General features: G+C 38.5%; 1 protein-coding gene across 1 annotated transcript in view; it reads right to left on the reverse strand.

Annotated features, from left to right (window-relative positions):
* The window catches only part of LOC132375389 (uncharacterized), a 249143-nt gene that overhangs the window by 182167 nt on the left and 46830 nt on the right, over positions 1–20146 (reverse strand). The window contains 2 exon segments of the mRNA XM_059940637.1: positions 15916–15929; positions 19858–19944. Coding sequence (XP_059796620.1) covers positions 15916–15929; positions 19858–19944 — 101 coding nt within the window.

Genomic DNA, 20146 nt, shown 5'->3' on the forward strand with positions numbered 1-20146 from the left:
AAGCAATTTTATCTTACTTTGTTCTCGCTAAAAGTGCATGTCAAAATATTCTTCCAGGAATATATTTAGACCACTTTGGGTCTCTGATAGGCAAGAAGGACTACACTTTCTCAAAGCCCTGGCAGTCCACCCATCTCTGAGCAGCGCTCGTTCTCAGCCCTGGGCTTCTTTCCCATCCAAAGCTCTATCCTAAAATAAACGAAGCACTCAGCCACTAGAAGCACTTCAGCTAAAACATTTGTGAAACAAGTCCATCCTTCAGTACCCAGGGTAAACGAATTTTTCATGAGCTAGGATCTATGTAGAAAAGTTCTCATGAAAATCTAGTATTTTTTAAAGGAGAGTTCTATGCACTGAATTGTGTTCCCTCAAAATTCATATGTTTAAGCCTTATTTTCCAGTATGATTGTAATCGGACAAAGGGGCCTTTGAGAGATCATTATATTTAGATGAGGTCGTGAGGGTAGGGACACCATGATGGGATTAGTGCCCTCTTAAGGAAAGACACTGGAGAGATTACTTCCTTTCTCTCTTTCCCTACCATGTGAGGATACAGGGAGAAAGCAGGCATCAATAAGCCAGGAAGAGGGCTCGCCCCAGAAACCAACCATGCTGGCACACTGATCTCAAACTTCCGGCCTCCAGAACTGTGAAAAACCAAACATCTGTTGTTTAAGTCCCTCAGTGTATGGTATTTTGTTATGGCAGCTGGAGTTGAAGAATACAAAGAAGAGTGGCAACATGCAGTCATGACTATACTGTGATTCACTTTGTTTAGTCTTAGATGACAAGTCTAAATGGATTCTTGACTTCATAAAACTATAATTTAGGAAGTGAAAGGTTCAGATCTTTTTGCAATTATTCATTTCTCCAATATGTTATGTATCAAATGTCCGTTCAATAAATATCTAGTTAGCAAATATTGAACTCCAGGCTGGGTGTTGAGTAGAAAGACACACAAACAAACAGAATGAAATTCCTAACTTCCAGAAAGGAAGAGCATGATAAAGAGATACGCCATTTACTCAGAAAATACAAGTAAAGTTGTGAGAAGAGACACATGTACGATTGGGCTTCCCCAAGGAAATGACAGTAAGATGTGACCAACTAGGGACTGTGGACAAGAATTTTTTTTTAATGTGGCATATATTGGGGGAATGACAGTCCTTTTTTTAAAGTGGGAGAAGGTATGTAAGGTATGAATTCACTGGTAGGTAGGGTGAAGATATTAGTCAAATTTTTTAAATGTTCTGTATTTTCAAAAATAAATGAATGATTATTTTGTAATTCATTCTTTCTTGGATGTTGTTTTGCCAGCACAACTACAAGGAATGTCATTGAGTCTTTAAGCTGTTGTAAATATGCCTCAACTTTGTTTTTCTTGGTTTAACCAAATACAATATGCAATAATGTTATAAAATATGTTGGTCTACGTTCTCTACAGAATAATTTAAAGAATGTCAAAAGCATTTAATTGGCCTGGAATTTCACTCCCTCCGAAATGTAATGTGCCAGGTGAATGATATAAAATTTGAACACTGTGAACTGCCACTAACAGTATAGTGTGATGGTTAAGATTGTTAAGTTTGAATCCTGGCTCAGCAACTTATTAGTTGTAGAACGTTTCCCAAGTTACTCAGCCTCTCTGTGCCTCAGGTTGCTCTTCTATAAAATGGGGACAATAACACTACCTTCTTAAGGCAGTTGTGAGGTTAAATTATGCAAAGTTCTTAGAATAGTATCAGTAGATATGCAGTGAATGTTAGCTATTATATTATTAAAGAGCCTTTTTTTCTGATTTGGATGTCTTTTATTTTTCTTATCTAATTGCTCTAGCTAGAACTTCCAGTACCATGTTGAATAGAAGTGGTTAGAGTGGGCATCTTTGTCTCGTTCTTGATCTTAGAGGGAAAGCTTTCAGCTTTTTACCATTGAGTATGATGTTCACTGTGGACTTGTCACAGATGGCTTTATTATATTGAGATGCATTCCTTCTATAACTAATTTGTTGGGAATTTTATGGTAAGTGAAATAAAACAGATAGAAAAAGACAAATACTGTATTGTATCACTTATGTGTGGAATCTTTAAAAAAAAAAAAAAGTAGAATAGAAACTCATAGAAACAAAGTAGAATGATGGTTGCCAGGAGTAGAAGGTAAGAGAAATTGGGAGATTCTAATCAAAGTTACAAACTTTCAGTTATAAGTTGAATAAGTTCTGAAGATCTAATGTACAGCATGGCGACTACAATTATTAATACTGTGTTTTACAAATATTTATATATTTGCTAAGAGAGTACATCTTAAGGATTCTTACAAAAACAAAAACACAAATGTTTACCAAATCATGTTGTACACTCTAAAAATATTACAGTTTTATTTGTCAATTATACCTCAATAAATCTGGAAAAAATAAAAAGCCTTTTTCTCTACTCTACAACACAAATATCTTAAAAGTAATTTAGATGATATGCATGGAAAACCAAATCATAACACTCCACGTAATGACATTAGAACTGTATTAGAGAAAATTCATATCAAGGAGTATTTATATGTCAGTAGTATCCATGATAATTTTGCCCGGCCAGTTATCTGTAGCATTTATTCATTCATTCATTCATTCATCAAAAAGCATTTAATGGGGGTAAAATTTGTTTCCTGCCAGGTCCTGTGTTTGGTGTTGAAAATAAAAAAGATATGGCCCTTCTGTAAGTGAGCTCATGGAATAAAGCATAAGTATCTTATTTATTTAAGTACTAATATAAGTGTTTAATATTAAATATGGGAGTTCCTTTCTCTTGAAAACCATGTAGTATTCTCACTTCTTATTCAGCACAGATTTTCATTTGCTGGTGTAAAATTGATGGCTGAGTTTCTGAAGGAAGTTTGGTTATACAAGGAACCTATCTATAAGGGAATGGGACTAATTGGTCAAAGAAGAGGGTGGAATTATTAAATCACTTGTCAATCTGATGTGGTTGTTTTGTTTCAAAACTATACACAATAAAATCATGTTCAGTGTGGCATTCTCAATATGGTAAAATTTTAAAAAGTTACTATATAAAAAGTAACATGCTTTGCTTTAAAACAAACAAACAAGAAATGCTTTCATCAATATCTTTGTTTCAGAAATGTTCATTTGTTTTACTATAGGTAAGAAGATCTCTGGCCAAAATGAACAATAAACGATTGTGATTGGATTAGGTTTACAGAGCAAAGATAACATTACTAAAATGTGTTTATTCATTCTAGATGGTAACCTGTCTCTCCTGAAATGCCCGTAAGCCTTGGCAAGAACGCCTCCATCTGCACCATTTCGTTTCCTGAACATTCTGGGATGTTCAGAATGTATGTCAAGCAACCAAGGAGGACTTAAAAGGTAAATAAATAAAACGGAGGCAAAATAATGAGAAATTTGAGTGCCGCAAATTACATAGTATATTTTTCTTGTATAGGCTTAACCAAATGTTAAAACTGAAAAGGATTCCATGAGCCTTTTAGTTTGTAAAATTATATTTCTACTCTTTAGAACCACTTTTCACATTTATAATAATATGGTATTTTTCCTGCTTACGTTAGAAAAGGCATTGAATGTTACACACACTTATAAACTATAAAAATGACAATGTCATTGTCATTTCCTTTGAAGTAACATGCGGAAAATCACTATTGCTTTTTTTTCCACTATGAAGTAGTTTGTTCTCTTCTCGTCCACCTTATAATATTCGTTATATATTAACTTATATTTAATGTAGTATTTAAGCAATGATAGATGAGCTACTATGTTGGTTAAGTAAAAAACTAGAAGTTTAGCTTGTGTAAATGTCTCCAGTGATTTTTAAAAATCCATTTTCCCTCCAAAAAGTTTCCTATACTAACCACAGAGCAGAATATATGTTTCTGGCTTACAGAAAAAAGTACACTGGCTAATGTGTTAAAGTATCTTATGAAATGCATCTTTTATGTATAGAGATTTTATTATAGATTTTATATTTTTACATTGTCTCTCATATTCAAGAATCAGACTTCAGTGTCACTCACACATACAGTCATATTTGATTCATGCCCGTTGCCAAATGCCAGGCAGTTTTAAAAAATTTAGAAAAGTAGCGTTAGCTGCCAATACACACTGGCAAGTTTTTCAGAATGTTTCCCTGGAAGACGCTTAATTCAGGCTAACATGCCTAATCCACCACTACTCTAAATGCTTTATTTTATTGTTACAATCAAGATGAAAACGTAAAATAATTTTCCCTGACTGCCATCGGATACTACACATGAGCCATTTTAAAAAGTCCTTAAAGCATGGTTTCTTAACTGAATAAGCTAAATGTATGGAATGTTTATATTTAAAATTCAGAGGAAAACCTAGTTACCTGTAACTGATTAGGGACAGGCACATCACATACTATACATATTAAGAAATGTCCAGGAAAACACTGCCTCCTGATGCTAAAAAGGAAAATTAAATTATGTTATTTCTAATTCAATGTTTATTTGAAAGACAATGTATTACTGTTTCCTTGGATTTCCTCTGTGATTAAATCTGTTATAACTATGCACTTAATTAATTAGTTTTATTCCTGACTGGATAATTTCTCGTAGCTGAGTCATTTCATAATGCCTTTTCCACAGCTTTCCAATATCAATGGGATATTAAAAAGTCAGCCCAAGTATTTCTAAAGTAGCTTTATATACTTAAGCCACTAAATTGCCCTATGGTGACAATAAAAATAATATTGTATCATTTGCACGACCCTGGAAATGTGATCTTCCAACTGACCCCAAGAGTGTGTGTCCCCTGCCGCCCACCACGGCTCTTTGGTGCTACCCCTCATAATCTCATCATGCCCTGAGGTGCCCTGCTGTCTCAGTTGCCTTGTACTAGAAACATCAGCTGTAGCATCCTTCTGACACGGTTGCAGGACCAGCCTACCTCATGTGGACCGATTAGTGAGGAATAATAAGCAGTCCCATTAATCACCAGATTTCACAGGCTCCTACCTTCATCATGAGACCTCAGCCAAATGCAAAGTTCTCCTCCAAGTACTTCTGGAAGTCCTCAGTGAGTAACTTACCTAAGCTCACCTAAGAGAGCTTAACCAGGGTGACTTACCTAGGATGACGCCCCCTATTGTTGCAGGTGTGATGGTGGCATTACTGACATCAGTGTCACATCCTGCTAACTAAAGGTAGACTCCGTGAGTGACTTTCTCATCAGTTTCACATCAGAATCATGGCAGGGAAGTGGTGCTGGTCCAGCTGGGCTCTGTGACACACCCACCAACACCTACACACACACACACACACACACACACACACAATGCTTTTGCAAAGTGAGAAGGCAAATTCTTCATCTCTCTGTGTCTTGTTCTGTTTGGAGAGGAAAAAAGTGGTCCTACAGTAGGTGTGCTTGGGGCCCCAAGGTGTCACAGAGTTTACTAAGAGCATTCTCTCACTCTGCACAATTTTTTTCTTGTTTCTTTTTTTTTTTTTTTTGTCCCTTCCAAGATGCACATGGGCTGTCAGGATCTCTGTGTCTGATGGGATTTCAGGTAGTAATCCCTTTAACAGACCCGTCCACATGGTAACCTCTTAGTAAATTCCTTTAATATCTTTTTGTGATCTAGATTCTTTTGTATTCACCACCACAACAAGGCCCTATAATGTTGGGGCAAGAAGCAACCAACCCAGTCCTAATATAAATTAATAGGTATAGATAAATAGTTTAAGAGAAGGGATTCAGCCAGCAGCACTCACCACAGCTGGGATCAGCCCCCATCTCCATTTAAACGCTTTGACTTTTTCTAAGTGTCAGTTCACCATTACAATAGCAATAAAAAGTGAGAATAGGGGGAGGTAGAGAAGATGGCGGAAGAGTAAGACGCGGAGATCACCTTCCTTCCCACAGATACATTAGAAATACGTCTACACGTGGAACTGCTCCCACAGAACACCCACTGAACGCTGGCAGAAGACGTCAGACCTCCCAAAAGGCAAGAAACTCCCCCCGTACTTGGGTAGGGCAAAAGAAAAAAGAAATAACAGAGACAAAGCATAGGGACGGGCCCTGCGCCAGTGGGAGGGAGCCGTGAAGGAGGAACGGTTTCCACACACTAGGAAGGCCCTTCGCAGGCGGAGACTGCGGGTGGCGGAGGGGGGAGCTTCGGAGCCGCGGAGGAGAGCGCAGCCACAGGGGTGCGGAGGGCAGAGCAGAGAGATTCCCGCACGGAGGCTCGGCGCCGAGCAGCGCGCACCAGCCCGAGAGGCTTGTCTGCTCCCCCGCCGGGGCGGGCGGGGCTGGGAGCTGAGGCTCGGGCTTCGGAGGTCGGATCGCAGGGAGAGGACTGGGGCTGGCGGCGTGAACACAGCCTGAAGGGGTTAGCGCGCCACAGCTAGCCGGGACGGAGTCCGGGAAAAAGTCTGCAGCTGCCGAACAGGCAGGAGACTTTTTCTTACCTCTTTGTTTCCTGGTGCGCGAGGAGAGGGGATTCAGAGCGCCGCCTAAACGAGCTCCAGAGACGGGCGCGAGCCACAGCTGTCAGCGCGGACCCCAGAGACCGGCGTGAGACGCTCAGGCTGCTGCTGCCGCCACCAGGAAGCCTGTGTGCGAGCACAGGTCACTCTCCACACCGCCCCTCCTGGGAGCCGGTGCAGCCCGCCATGGCCAGGCTCCCGTGATCCGGTGACAACTTCCCCGGGAGAACACACGGCGCGCCTCAGGCTGCTGCAACGTCACGACGCCTCTGCCGCCGCAGGCTCGCCCCGCCTCCTCCGTACCGCTCCCTCCCCCCGGCCTCAGTGAGCCAGAGCCCCCGAAGCAGCGGCTCCTTTAACCCCGTCCTGTCTGGGCGGGAACAGACGCCCTCAGGTGACCTACACGCAGAGGCGGGTCCAAATCCAAAGCTGAACCCCGGGAGCTGTGCAAACAAAGAAGAGAAGGGGAAATCTCTCCCAGCAGCCTCAGAAGCAGCGGATTAAAACTCCACAAACAACTTGATGTGCCTGCATCTGTTGAATACCAGAATAGACAACGAATTATCCCAAATTCAGGAGGTGGACTTTGGGAGCAGGATATATTAATTTTTCCCCTTTTCCTTTTTTTGTGAGTGTATATGTATATGCTTCTGGGTGAGATTTTGTCTGTATAGCTTTGCTTTATAATAGCTTTATTTTACTTCACTATATTATAGCCTTCTTTCTTTCTTTCTTTCTTTCTTTCTTTCTTTCTTTCTTTCTTTCTTTCTTTCTATTTTTTCTCCCTTTTACTCTGAGCCGTGTGGATGAAAGGCTCTTGGTGCTCCAGCCAGGCATCAGGGCTGTGCCTCTGAGGTGGGAGAGCCAACTTCAGGACACTGGTCCACAAGAGACCTCCCAGCTCCACGTAATACCAAATGGCGAAAATCTCTCAGAGATCTCCATCTCAACATCAAGACCCAGCTTCACTCAACGACCAGCAAGCTACAGTGCTGGACACCCTATGCCAAACAACTAGCAAGACAGGAACACAGCCCCATCCATTAGCAGAGAGGCTGCCTAAAATCATAATAAGGCCACAGACACCCCAAAATACACCACCAGATGTGGACGTGCCCACCAGAAAGACAAGATCCAGCCTCATCCACCAGAACACGGGCACTAGTCCCCTCGAACAGGAAGCCTACACAACCCACTGAACCAACCTTAGCCACTGGGGACAGATACCAAAAACAATGGGAACTACGAACCTGCAGCCTGTGAAAAGGAGACCCCAAACACAGTAAGATAAGCAAAATGAGACGACAGAAAAACACACAGCAGATGAAGGAGCAAGGTCAAAACACACCAGACCTAACAAATGAAGAGGAAATAGGTAGTCTACCTGAAAAAGAATTCAGAATAATGATAGTAAGGATGATCCAAAATCTTGGAAATAGAATAGACAAAATGCAAGAAACATTTAACAAGGACGTAGAAGAACTAAAGAGGAACCAAGCAATGATGAAAAACACAATTAATGAAATTAAAAATACTCTAGATGGGATCAATAGCAGAATAACTGAGGCAGAAGAAAGGATAAGAGACCTGGAAGATAAAATGGTGGAAATAACTACTGCAGAGCAGGATAAAGAAAAAAGAATGAAAAGAACTGAGGACAGTCTCAGAGACCTCTGGGACAACATTAAACGCACCAACATTCGAATTATAGGGGTCCCAGAAGAAGAAGAGAAAAAGAAAGGGACTGAGAAAATATTTGAAGAGATTATAGTTGAAAACTTCCCTAATATGGGAAAGGAAATAGTTAATCAAGTCCTGGAAGCACAGAGAGTCCCATACAGGATAAATCCAAGGAGAAACACGCCAAGACACATATTAATCAAACTGTCAAAAATTAAATACAAAGAAAACATATTAAAAGCAGCAAGGGAAAAACAACAAATAACACATAAGGGAATCCCCATAAGGTTAACATCTGATCTTTCAGCAGAAACTCTGCAAGCCAGAAGGGAGTGGCAGGATATACTTAAAGTGATGAAGGAGAAAAACCTACAACCAAGATTACTCTACCCAGCAAGGATCTCATTCAGATTTGATGGAGAAATTAAAACCTTTACAGACAAGCAAAAGCTGAGAGAGTTCAGCACCACCAAACCAGCTTTACAACAAATGCTAAAGGAACTTCTATAGGCAAGAAATACAAGAGAAGGAAAACACCTACAATAACAAACCCAAAATATTTAAGAAAATGGGAATAGGAACATACATTTCGATAATTACCTTAAATGTAAATGGATTAAATGCTCCCACCAAAAGACACAGACTGGCTGAATGGATACAAAAACAAGACCCATATATATGCTGTCTACAAGAGACCCACTTCAGACCTAGAGACACATACAGACTGAAAGTGAGGGGATGGAAAAAGATATTCCATGCAAATGGAAATCAAAAGAAAGCTGGAGTAGCAATTCTCATATCAGAGAAAATAGACTTTAAAATAAAGACTATTACAAGAGACAAAGAAGGACACTATATAATGATCAAGGGATCGATCCAAGAGGAAGGTATAACAATTGTAAATATTTATGCACCCAACATAGGATCACCTCAATACATAAGGCAAATACTAACAGCCATAAAAGGGGAAATCGACAGCAACACAATCATAGTAGGGGACTTTAACACCCCACTTTCACCAATGGACAGATCATCCAAAATGAAAATAAATAAGGAAACACAAGCTTTAAATGATACATTAAACAAGATGGACTTAATTGATATTTATAGGACATTCCACCCAAAAACAACAGAATACACATTTTTCTCAAGTGCTCATGGAACATTCTCCAGGATAGATCATATCTTGGGTCTCAAATCAAGCCTTGGTAAATTTAAGAAAATTGAAATCGTATCAAGTATCTTTTCCGACCACAACGCTATGAGGCTAGATATCAATTACAGGAAAAGATCTGTAAAAAATACAAACACATGGAGGCTACACAATACACTACTTAATAACGAAGTGATCACTGAAGAAATCAAAGGGGAAATCAAAAAATACCTAGAAACAAATGACAATGGAGACATGACGACCCAAAACCTATGGGACGCAGCAAAAGCAGTGCTAAGAGGGAAGTTTATAGCAATACAAGCCTACCTCAAGAAACAGGAAACATCTCGAATAAACAACCTAACCTTGCACCTAAAGCAATTAGAGAAAGAAGAACAAAAAAACCCCAAAGCTAGCAGAAGGAAAGAAATCATAAAAATCAGGTCAGAAATAAATGAAAAAGAAATGAAGGAAACAATAGCAAAAATCAATGAAACTAAAAGCTGGTTCTTTGAGAAGATAAACAAAATTGATAAACCATTAGCCAGACTCATCAAGAGAAAAAGGGAGAAGACTCAAATCAATAGAATTAGAAATGAAAAAGGAGAAGTAACCACTGACACTGAAGAAATATAAAAGATCATGAGCGATTACTACAAGCAACTCTATGCCAATAAAATGGACAACCTGGAAGAAATGGACAGATTCTTAGAAATGCACAACCTGCCGAGACTGAACCAGGAAGAAATAGAAAATATGAACAGACCAATCACAAGCACTGAAATTGAAACTGTGATTAAAAACCTTCCAACAAACAAAAGCCCAGGACCAGATGGCTTCACAGGTGAATTCTATCAAACATTTAGAGAAGAGCTAACACCTATCCTTCTCAAACTCTTCCAAAATATTGCAGAGGGAGGAACACTCCCAAACTCATTCTACGAGGCCACCATCACCCTGATACCAAAACCAGACAAAGATGTCACAAAGAAAGAAAACTACAGGCCAATATCACTGATGAACATAGATGCAAAAATCCTCAACAAAATACTAGCAAACAGAATCCAACAGCACATTAAAAGGATCATACACCATGATCAAGTGGGGTTTATCCCAGGAATGCAAGGATTCTTCAATATACGCAAATCAATCAATGTGATACACCATATTAACAAATTGAAGGAGAAAAACCATATGATCATCTCAATAGATGCAGAGAAAGCTTTCGACAAAATTCAACACCCATTTATGATAAAAGCCCTGCAGAAAGTAGGCATAGAGGGAACTTTCCTCAACATAATAAAGGCCATATATGACAAACCCACAGCCAACATTGTCCTCAATGGTGAAAAACTGAAACCATTTCCACTAAGATCAGGAACAAGACAAGGTTGCCCACTCTCACCACTATTATTCAACATAGTTTTGGAAGTGTTAGCCACAGCAATCAGAGAAGACAAAGAAATAAAAGGAGTCCAAATCGGAAAAGAAGAAGTAAAGCTGTCACTGTTTGCAGATGACATGATACTATACATAGAGAATCCTAAAGATGCTACCAGAAAACTCCTAGAGCTAATCAATGAATTTGGTAAGGTAGCAGGATACAAAATTAATGCACAGAAATCTCTTGCATTTCTATACACTAATGACGAAAAATCTGAAAGTGAAATTAAGAAAACACTCCCATTTACCATTGCAACAAAAAGAATAAAATATCTAGGAATAAACCTACCTAAGGAGACAAAAGACCTGTATGCAGAAAACTATAAGACACTGATGAAAGAAATTAAAGATGAGAGAAATAGATGGAGAGATATACCATGTTCTTGGATTGGAAGAATCAACATTGTGAAAATGACTCTACTACCCAAAACAATCTACAGATTCAATGCAATCCCTATCAGACTACCACTGGCATTTTTCACAGAACTAGAACAAAAAATTTCACAATTTGTATGGAAACACAAAAGACCCCGAATAGCCAAAGCAATCTTGAGAACGAAAAATGGAGCTGGGAGAATCAGGCTCCCTGACTTCAGACTATATTACAAAGCTACAGTAATCAAGACAGTTTGGTACTGGCACAAAAACAGAAATATAGATCAATGGAACAGGATAGAAAGCCCAGAGATAAACCCACGCACATATGGTCACCTTATCTTTGATAAAGGAGGCAAGCATATCCAGTGGAGAAAAGACAGCCTCTTCAATAAGTGGTGCTGGGAAAATTGGACAGATACATGTAAAAGTATGAAGTTAGAACACTCCCTGACACCATGCACAAAAATAAACTCAAAATGGATTAAAGACCTAAGTGTAAGGCCAGACACTATCAAAGTCTTAGAGGAAAACATAGGCAGAACACTCTATGACATACATCACAGCAAGATTCTTTTTGACCCAGCTCCTAGAGAAATGGAAATAAGAACACAAATAAACAAATGGGACCTAATGAAACTTAAAAGCTTTTGCACAGCAAAGGAAACCATAAACAAGACCAAAAGACAACCATCAGAATGGGAGAAAATATTTGCAAATGAAGCAAATGACAAAGGATTAATCTCTAAGATTTACAAGCAGCTCATGCAGCTCAATAACAAAAAAACAAACAACCCAATCCAAAAATGGGCAGAAGACCTAAATAGACATTTCTCCAAAGAAGATATACAGATTGCCAACAGACACATGAAGGAATGCTCAACATCATTGATCATTAGAGAAATGCAAATCAAAACTACAATGAGATATCATCTCACACCGGTCAGAATGGCCATCATCAAAAAATCTAGAAACAGTAAATGCTGGAGAGGGTGTGGAGAAAAGGGAACACTCTTGCACTGTTGGTGGGAATGTAAATTGATACAGCCACTATGGAGAACAGTATGGAGGTTCCTTAAAAAACTACAAAAAAAACCAAAAACAAAAACAAACTACAAACAGAACTACCATACGACCCAGCAATCCCACTACTGGGCATATACCCTGAGAAAACCATAGTTCAAAAAGAGTCATGTACCAAAATGTTCATTGCAGCTCTATTTACAATAGCCAGGACATGGAAGCAACCTAAATGTCCATCGACAGATGAATGGATAAAGAAGATGTGGCACATATATACAATGGAATATTACTCAGCCATAAAAAGAAATGAAATGGAGGTATTTGTAATGAGGTGGATGGAGTTAGAGTCTGTCATACAGAGTGAAGTAAGTCAGAAAGAGAAAAACAAATACAGTATGCTAACACATATATATGGAATCTAAGGGAAAAAAAAAAAAAAAAAGGCCATGAAGAACCTAGTGGCAAGATGGGAATAAAGACACAGACCTACTAGAGAATGGACTTGAGGATATGGGGAGGGGGAGGGGTGAGATGTGACAGGGTGAGAGAGTGGCATGGACATATATACACTACCAAATGTAAAATAGATAGCTAGTGGGAAGCAGCCACATAGCACAGGGAGATCAGCTCGGTGCTTTGTGACCACCTAGAGGGGTGGGATGGGGAGGGTGGGAGGGAGGGAGATGCAAGAGGGAAGAGATATGGGAACATATGTATATGTATAACTGATTCACTTTGTTATAAAGCAGAAACTGGCACACCATTGTAAGGCAATTATACTTCAATAAAGATGTTTAAAAAAAAAAAAAGTGAGAATAGTCTCAACAAGTATATAAAATGACTCATGAGAAAAGGAAAACATTTCCTACCAAGCACTTGGACACATCTCATTAATCTCCACCACAACCAGAAAAGGTTCAAATTTTTCAGCCCTATTTTACATAAAGGTTCAAGTTCACATAACTATCCAAACCAAGGATAAGCCACGAGCTCTAATACCAGATCTGAAGCTTTTTCCCACGTATAATGCTGACTTGGGTGTTCAGAGATCTTCCTGACACGGTGAAGGTGAGAACATGATGAGCATTGCCCTGAGAAGGGGCCATAGAATATTTTCTCTCTCTAGTGCCCTACCGTTTAATGAGTACCTACTTTGTGCTGGATTCTTGACCGCCGGCTCATTTCATCCTGCTAACAATGCCCTGAAGCAGATCTCACTTCCACCCATTTACAGATGCGGAAACCGAGCTCAAGGAGCACAGCAGGTGAGCTTTCCGCTGCTCAGCTTACCTTTTACAGGATGAGGATGTAAAATCCACCAGCTACATATCCTAAAGGAGTCCATGTGCCTGTTCTTTAAAGCATGATGGTAAATTGAAATACATACAATGGCACCACATGGTACAAAAAATAAATAAATAAATAAATAAATAAATAAATAAATGGAAATGTGGAACTGTTAATGGAGCAGAACATACATCTGAAAATAATCGTTTAAAAAGGGTTATATGCAAAGACAGAGCCACGCATTTGTTTTCACCTCAGTGTCTTTTGAGAGACCTGTCTTGATAAAGATACAAAACATTGTTAAAATAGCCATGAAGTGGTGTAATCTTGCTCATGGGATCCCCACCCTTGGAGCAGCATTTGTTGCCTACTTCTGCAGTAACAAATTATCACAAGCTCTGTGGCTTCAAACAACAGAAATTTTTGGTTTCACAGTTCTGGTGTGAGAGGTCTGCTGTCCGGGTTGGTTGCTTTGTGAGGCTCTAGGGAACGATCCACTCTGTGCCTCTCTTCTATCTTCTGTGACTGTGGCAGTCCTCGGTGTTCCTTTTCCTACAGATGCATCACTCCATCTCTGCCTCTGTCTTCACATGGCTTCCACACTACATGTGTCTGTGACTCAGATGCTCAAATCTCTCTCTCCTTTCTCTACTAAAGACACTGGTCATTGGATTTAGGGTCCAGTCATCTAAAGTCAGGATGATTTCATCTGGAGATCTTTAGTTAAATTACATCTGCAGAGATCCTACTTCCAAATAAGTTCATGGTCACAGCTACCAGGGATTAGGCAGTTTGGGAGGACACAATTCAACCCACTACAGGAGTAGTGCTATGTTAGGAAAGACTGTACTTGTTAATTAGGGTCATTTACTTAAGAAAGCTCAAAATAGATTTAACCTTAATGTGTCCAAGATATTCAGATATAAGAGGCACAAATGAAAAAAATAAACTCTGTTATGGAATTTTCACACTCCAAATTAGAGAATACCCCCCAAAACAAAACAATTTCCCCACAATTCTGAAGTGGAAAATATTTCCACTTGTGACCTGATATTATAAAAGACATCACTGAGAACAGTCTTCTTCACTTGATAATATACTTTTTTCCTTTTTATCCTAAATCAGCTTACCTTTCACAAAAAACTACACACACACACAAACACATACACACACACAAACACACACAGACCTAGACTTGTGGGATTCTTGTATATTTATTTAAGATGGATAAGGTGACTACATAGAAAAAACATTTTTCCCCTCTTTGGTAAACCAGAGCATATATTACGTTGCACATAAATAGAAACTACAGGTGCAGGAAACAAAAAGGATATCTCTGAAGCCAACACAATCCACAGGCTAAAGATTCCCTTGTGTGGAACTAGTTACAACACTGCACAAACTAAGTCCCTTAATGGTGACTTCATAAATATGAGATTATTCACATATTTATATGGTGTTTATGCAAATGGGTCCAAGTTGTTTCTTAATTTTATCCAAGTAAATTTATGCTGGTTTCAGGTTTTACTATAGATACTTCATCATATGCTAGAAATTATCACTCTAACATGAAATTTAAAAAGGTGAAGTGAAACTAAATTGTGCAAGGGCTAGGACTGATATTGATAAGACAGTGTAAGCTCTGCATGGTAAAATGTATATGAAAAACAAGGGGAAAGTCTCAGAAAGTCGTGGATCAAGTCAGGAAGGGGTGTGTTGTTAAGTAAAATCAGGAGACGATGTGCAGGACCGACATTTCAACTTGTTATTTTAAAAAGTGAGATTATTTTACATTTCTTGATATAGATTTTAGTGCTGACCTGTTCCAGTGAAGAACTTCCAGGCAGAATTATGTCTCTCTGGGCGTATCTTTCAATCTCCTCACTGTAAGCAGAGGTGGCTTCACCGTCCTCTTTGTAGAGTCCAAGAATCTTACCAGAACTCGCCAGCTCTCCAGAACCGAAAGTCTCCTCCACGATGCTCTCATCTGTTTACCCCAAGAAGATCACATGAACTCCACTTGCTCTTTGTCTCTTTAACATAACGTGTGTCACTAAAGACACGGTAATTTAACCACCTTTTTTCTTACATGGGATCAAGTTTCATCATCAACAATTTAGCAAACTATTTTATGTTTAATGTGCTGGGAAATCAGTAAAGCCCAGGTTTTAAGATTAAAAACTAACCACCTCGCCCACAAACTTTGTCCATCCTGCCATATTCCCAAAGTGAGCAATGTACAGCTGTGCTTTAATGCCTTTTTCCCCCTTACTAAATACATCTTGAAGTGTAGATACTGTGCTTTTCCGTGCATTGACATTACATGTTGTTTACTTCAACATCTTACCATGTACTTGCTGTTTTGCTGAAACCAGCTTGGGAGATGAATGGTTTTAGGAGAAGCCAGAGCTCCTGGGTTCATTTCCTGAGTTAGGATCCCCAAGAACAGTTCCTGAGCTCTGTACACACAGAGGGACTTTACTTGGCCTGCCTTGTTTATTTGCATAGAAATGCCAGCACTTATATAAATGGTAGTGTACTTCACTTCTCTCTCTATCAACTGAAATCAGTATCATCTACAAAATGTATCTACCCATCTAGCTAGATGCATGCTGTAAATATAAAATAATCCTCTCTCTTCCGGTCTCTAAAAAAAAATACTGGCAGGTAAAATATGGAATTTTCCATGCCTTCAATGTTAGGATTTTAACAAGAACCTTGACACTTTTAACCAATGGAAGAGAACCTCTTTTTTGGAGGGAAATGCAGGGTGCAGTATACAGAGAACTGCTGGTCTTCCTTCTTTGCTCACTGTACACTGTATTGCCTTGTATACGTCTTTAAACTTTCTAAGTCTCAGTTATATCCTCCTGTATGAAATACATGGTGAAGTGCCTGACTATTCTATAAATGCCATAAAACTTTTGTGAGCTCATAAATGATACTGGAAGACCTATTAGATGCTACCTGTAAGTGCTACCTGTGCAAACTGGTGGTTTCAAGGGCTCCAAGCTGCAAAGAGTTGTCATATGGAAGGGACAGGTTAGGTATACAAGTGCCTTATTCAATGTCTAACACACACAAAAAATGTATTCAATGTATATTTGCTGACTCAGATATTATACTAAAAATATAAAGGCTTGACTGATTTAAAATGACCATTTGTGATGCTTAATTTTATATATCAGCTTGGCTGGCAATGGTGTCCAGTTATTTGGTTAAAAACTATCTAGATGTTGCCATGAAGGTCATATTGTGATTATCATTTAAATCAGCAGACTTTAAGAAAAGCAGATTACTCTTCATAATGTGGGTGGGCCTCATCCAATCAGTTGAAAGCCTTAAGAGCAAAGACTGTTTCCCCAAATAGAAGGAATTTGGTCTCAAGACTGCAACAGAGAAAATCCGGTCTGAGTTCTTGGCCTACTGGCCTGCCCTGTGGATTTCAGTCTCAAGAATGCAACATTAACGCTTACCTGAGTTTCCATCCTGTTGCCCTGCAAAATTCAACTCCTTCCTGAACTTCATATTATTCTTCCCTGAATCAACCTGCCAGTCTGCCCTAAGGACTTCAGAGTTGCCAGCTCCCACAAAGATGAGAACCAAATTTTAAAATAAATCTCTCTCTCTTTCTATTGGTTTTATTGGATTCTGCTTCTCTGGAGAATCCTGACTAGTACATCATCTGAATTAGGATCCCTCAAAATGAGGACTCAAGCTGGCTTGAAAAACAAATTTACTTGGTTCATAAAGACAAAAAGAAATAAAAAGTTGGCTACACAAACTAATAGCAAAAAACTAAAGGGGTGGTGAATCTAGGTGGAAATAAAATTTTAAGGGGGTACTATTCTGTAAATGGGGATCAAAAATGAGACCTAACCTTTAGGGCTGTTATGATGTTTAAATAAGTTAATATTTACCTTATTTAGAACAGTGCTTAGGACTCTGCCAGGTACCCAGTAGGCACTCAAGAAATGCTTAATTAATGTTTTTATCATCAGCATCAATTGTCAGTATCTTCATCATTCTATGTATGTGCTTATCATCTCTGCTGATGTAATAATTAATAATTTAATCCCCATAACTACTCCATTGTGGCAGGTATTATATGTCCATTTGGCAGAAATAGCAAGGAAGGGTTAAGAAATTGGCCCAAGGTCACATAGCAAATGGTGAAGTCTAAGCATAAATTCAATAGAAATAATAACCGTAACTATTAGAAGACAACTATAATCAGTGCCTTCTCCTCATAAGTACCATAAGGAGTTATTTTAATAAGTGAGAAAAAATGATTGAGAAAAACTAAACACACACTGAGGAAAAAAACTTAATAGAATTATTCCTCATGAATTTGAATTCACGTATATACAGCAACTAGCACTTAATGTTTCGGTAAAAACTCCAGTGTGGTTCTGGCATGAATTTATAAGTATTAAACTAAGAGTTTGAAATTTAGGTTTTAAAGGATTACCTTTAATTTCCTAGATTAATACACATAAGAATTTCTTACCTAAGGAGCCTAACATTCACAAGTATGAATTCCCATGCTAAGACTGAAAACACTATACTATTTGTCTTTTTTCACCTCAAAGAATTTGTTTACAACCTAAGAAACAGTCTTCAAAAAGAATGGCATATAGCCTCATAAACTAGTGAATCCAAATATACCAGATGACATGGTAGGATCCTGCAATAGTAAGTCTGTTAAATCATTTTTGCTGTTTAGGATTATAAATTCTATGTAATTATAGGAAATTGGGCCATAATTAATTCCTCCCCCCAACTTTAGCTGTATTAAATATTTGCAGCCATCAAAACTTTACATAGGTCATCAATTCATGGTTATAGTTAGAAAAACCAGGCTAGCATTTGCATGAAACCATCTCAATTAATTTACGACTAATATTAATATAAAAGACTGGAAATAATTGGTCTCTTACCTTGGGGTCCTCCTTGCCCACTCTCATGAAACAGCTCCATTAATCGATCACAGAGAATTCTATTATCAACTTGTAGGGGTGCTAAAAGAACATATTTATGATAACTTTCTCATCAGTTAATTTATAGATATGCAATGTAATTACAAAGAAATTATTAATCATCATGGTTATTTAGTTACTTTATAGGTCATAGACTCAAATTCTGTTCAACATGCTGTCTTGCTCTAAAAAAACAAGCAAAAAATCCCTTTTGTAAATCAATGGTAATTGGAACAATGATTTTAAAATGCATATTGCAGGGCACTTGCAATGTGATACTTCTCCAATAAAAAGGATCTCATATTCAATGGATTATGACATCTATTACACAAGAATCATTTCAGAATAAGCCATTATAGTTTCTCAAATAGAGTATATAAGCATCTGATCAAAATGAATGACTGTTTTGCACTAGCTACTCTCTCTATATCATATTTTTTACTACAGAAACAACAAATTTAGGTGTTCTTAGATTCTTTTATATATGCCACTGCAGTATAATAACGCATGTAAGAACTACTGTACTCTTTTACAAGGATAAAGCAACAAGGTCATGTCACTACCAAAAAAAATAATAATAATCATAAGAACATGGTTCTAGAAGAGGGTTTAAAGGGTCATTATGTGGATGTCCTACCATTGGATAGAGCCGAACATAAATTATGCCAAGTTGGATGACCACCCCAGTCATACAATTAGAACATAGATACGTACACACATACATCAAACATGTTCTCATCCCATACATACATACATCAGACATGTTCCTCCCATGAGGAGGCCGATACAATGTCTGGAGCCCCATGGTGAAATATGATCTTCTGGGTTGCAAATGACCCTAAGTAATATTTGTCACTGTCACTATCTCAATAACCTCTGTAAACCCTAGAGTGCTTTGTAAACTACCAAATATGCATGGTGGTAGGCCCACAAGGAGCAATTTTAAATTGTTATTTTACAACCACACCTAGAATCGACATTAGAGAAGAGGAAATCATCCTATCACTGCACCTCTGTGGTTCAGAACTTAGATGGTGGTTCCATGTCTTCAATGAAAGAATTCAATAGTCTCTGGGTATGGAAATCTCACATGCTAGATGAATTTTATTGAAGGATGCTCATTTTAAACTTGAAGAGCTGAGATGGCATTTGTAAAGTAATAATGCTCCTCATATGCATAACACAGGCCTTAGAATGGCAGCAAACTGCTTAGAGCAGCATCAAATGAAAGCCAAGTCCTGCTTCTCTATCTGACCAGCTTGCTGTCCTTGATCAAAAATTACCTTCGCTGCCTGTCATGTTGTTAGCGGTTAAAACTTACCATTTAAATTGTAAGCTGCAAAATCTAAATGGAGCTGCATGTGTGATCTTTGTCACCTCATTTTCATGAATGGAAAAGAATATTCTGACACAAAAATTACGTACTTAATTCTAGTTCACCCTCTCCGCTGACCTCCATCCCATACTGCCTTGGGTTTATTTCCTCATCCGTCAGTGGGTCAAAGTAATTTCTGCTGTATTCATTTCCTGTGGAAAGTACATGAAGTAAGGGTCAGTGATTATTATAAGCACATGAACCAAAATGTTAATTCTGAAATCGACACCAGCACAGAAGGGCCATTTTAGCTACTTTATAAGCTTAATTTTTTTACAAGTCTTCCAGGCTTCCCTTTTTTGTAATTATCATCTTGCAAAAGGTCAGAAAAGGTAATTCAAGAAACAAGTTCAT

The sequence above is a fragment of the Balaenoptera ricei genome, chromosome 11, assembly GCF_028023285.1.
Source record: "Balaenoptera ricei isolate mBalRic1 chromosome 11, mBalRic1.hap2, whole genome shotgun sequence".
Classification (NCBI taxonomy): Eukaryota; Metazoa; Chordata; class Mammalia; order Artiodactyla; family Balaenopteridae; genus Balaenoptera; species Balaenoptera ricei.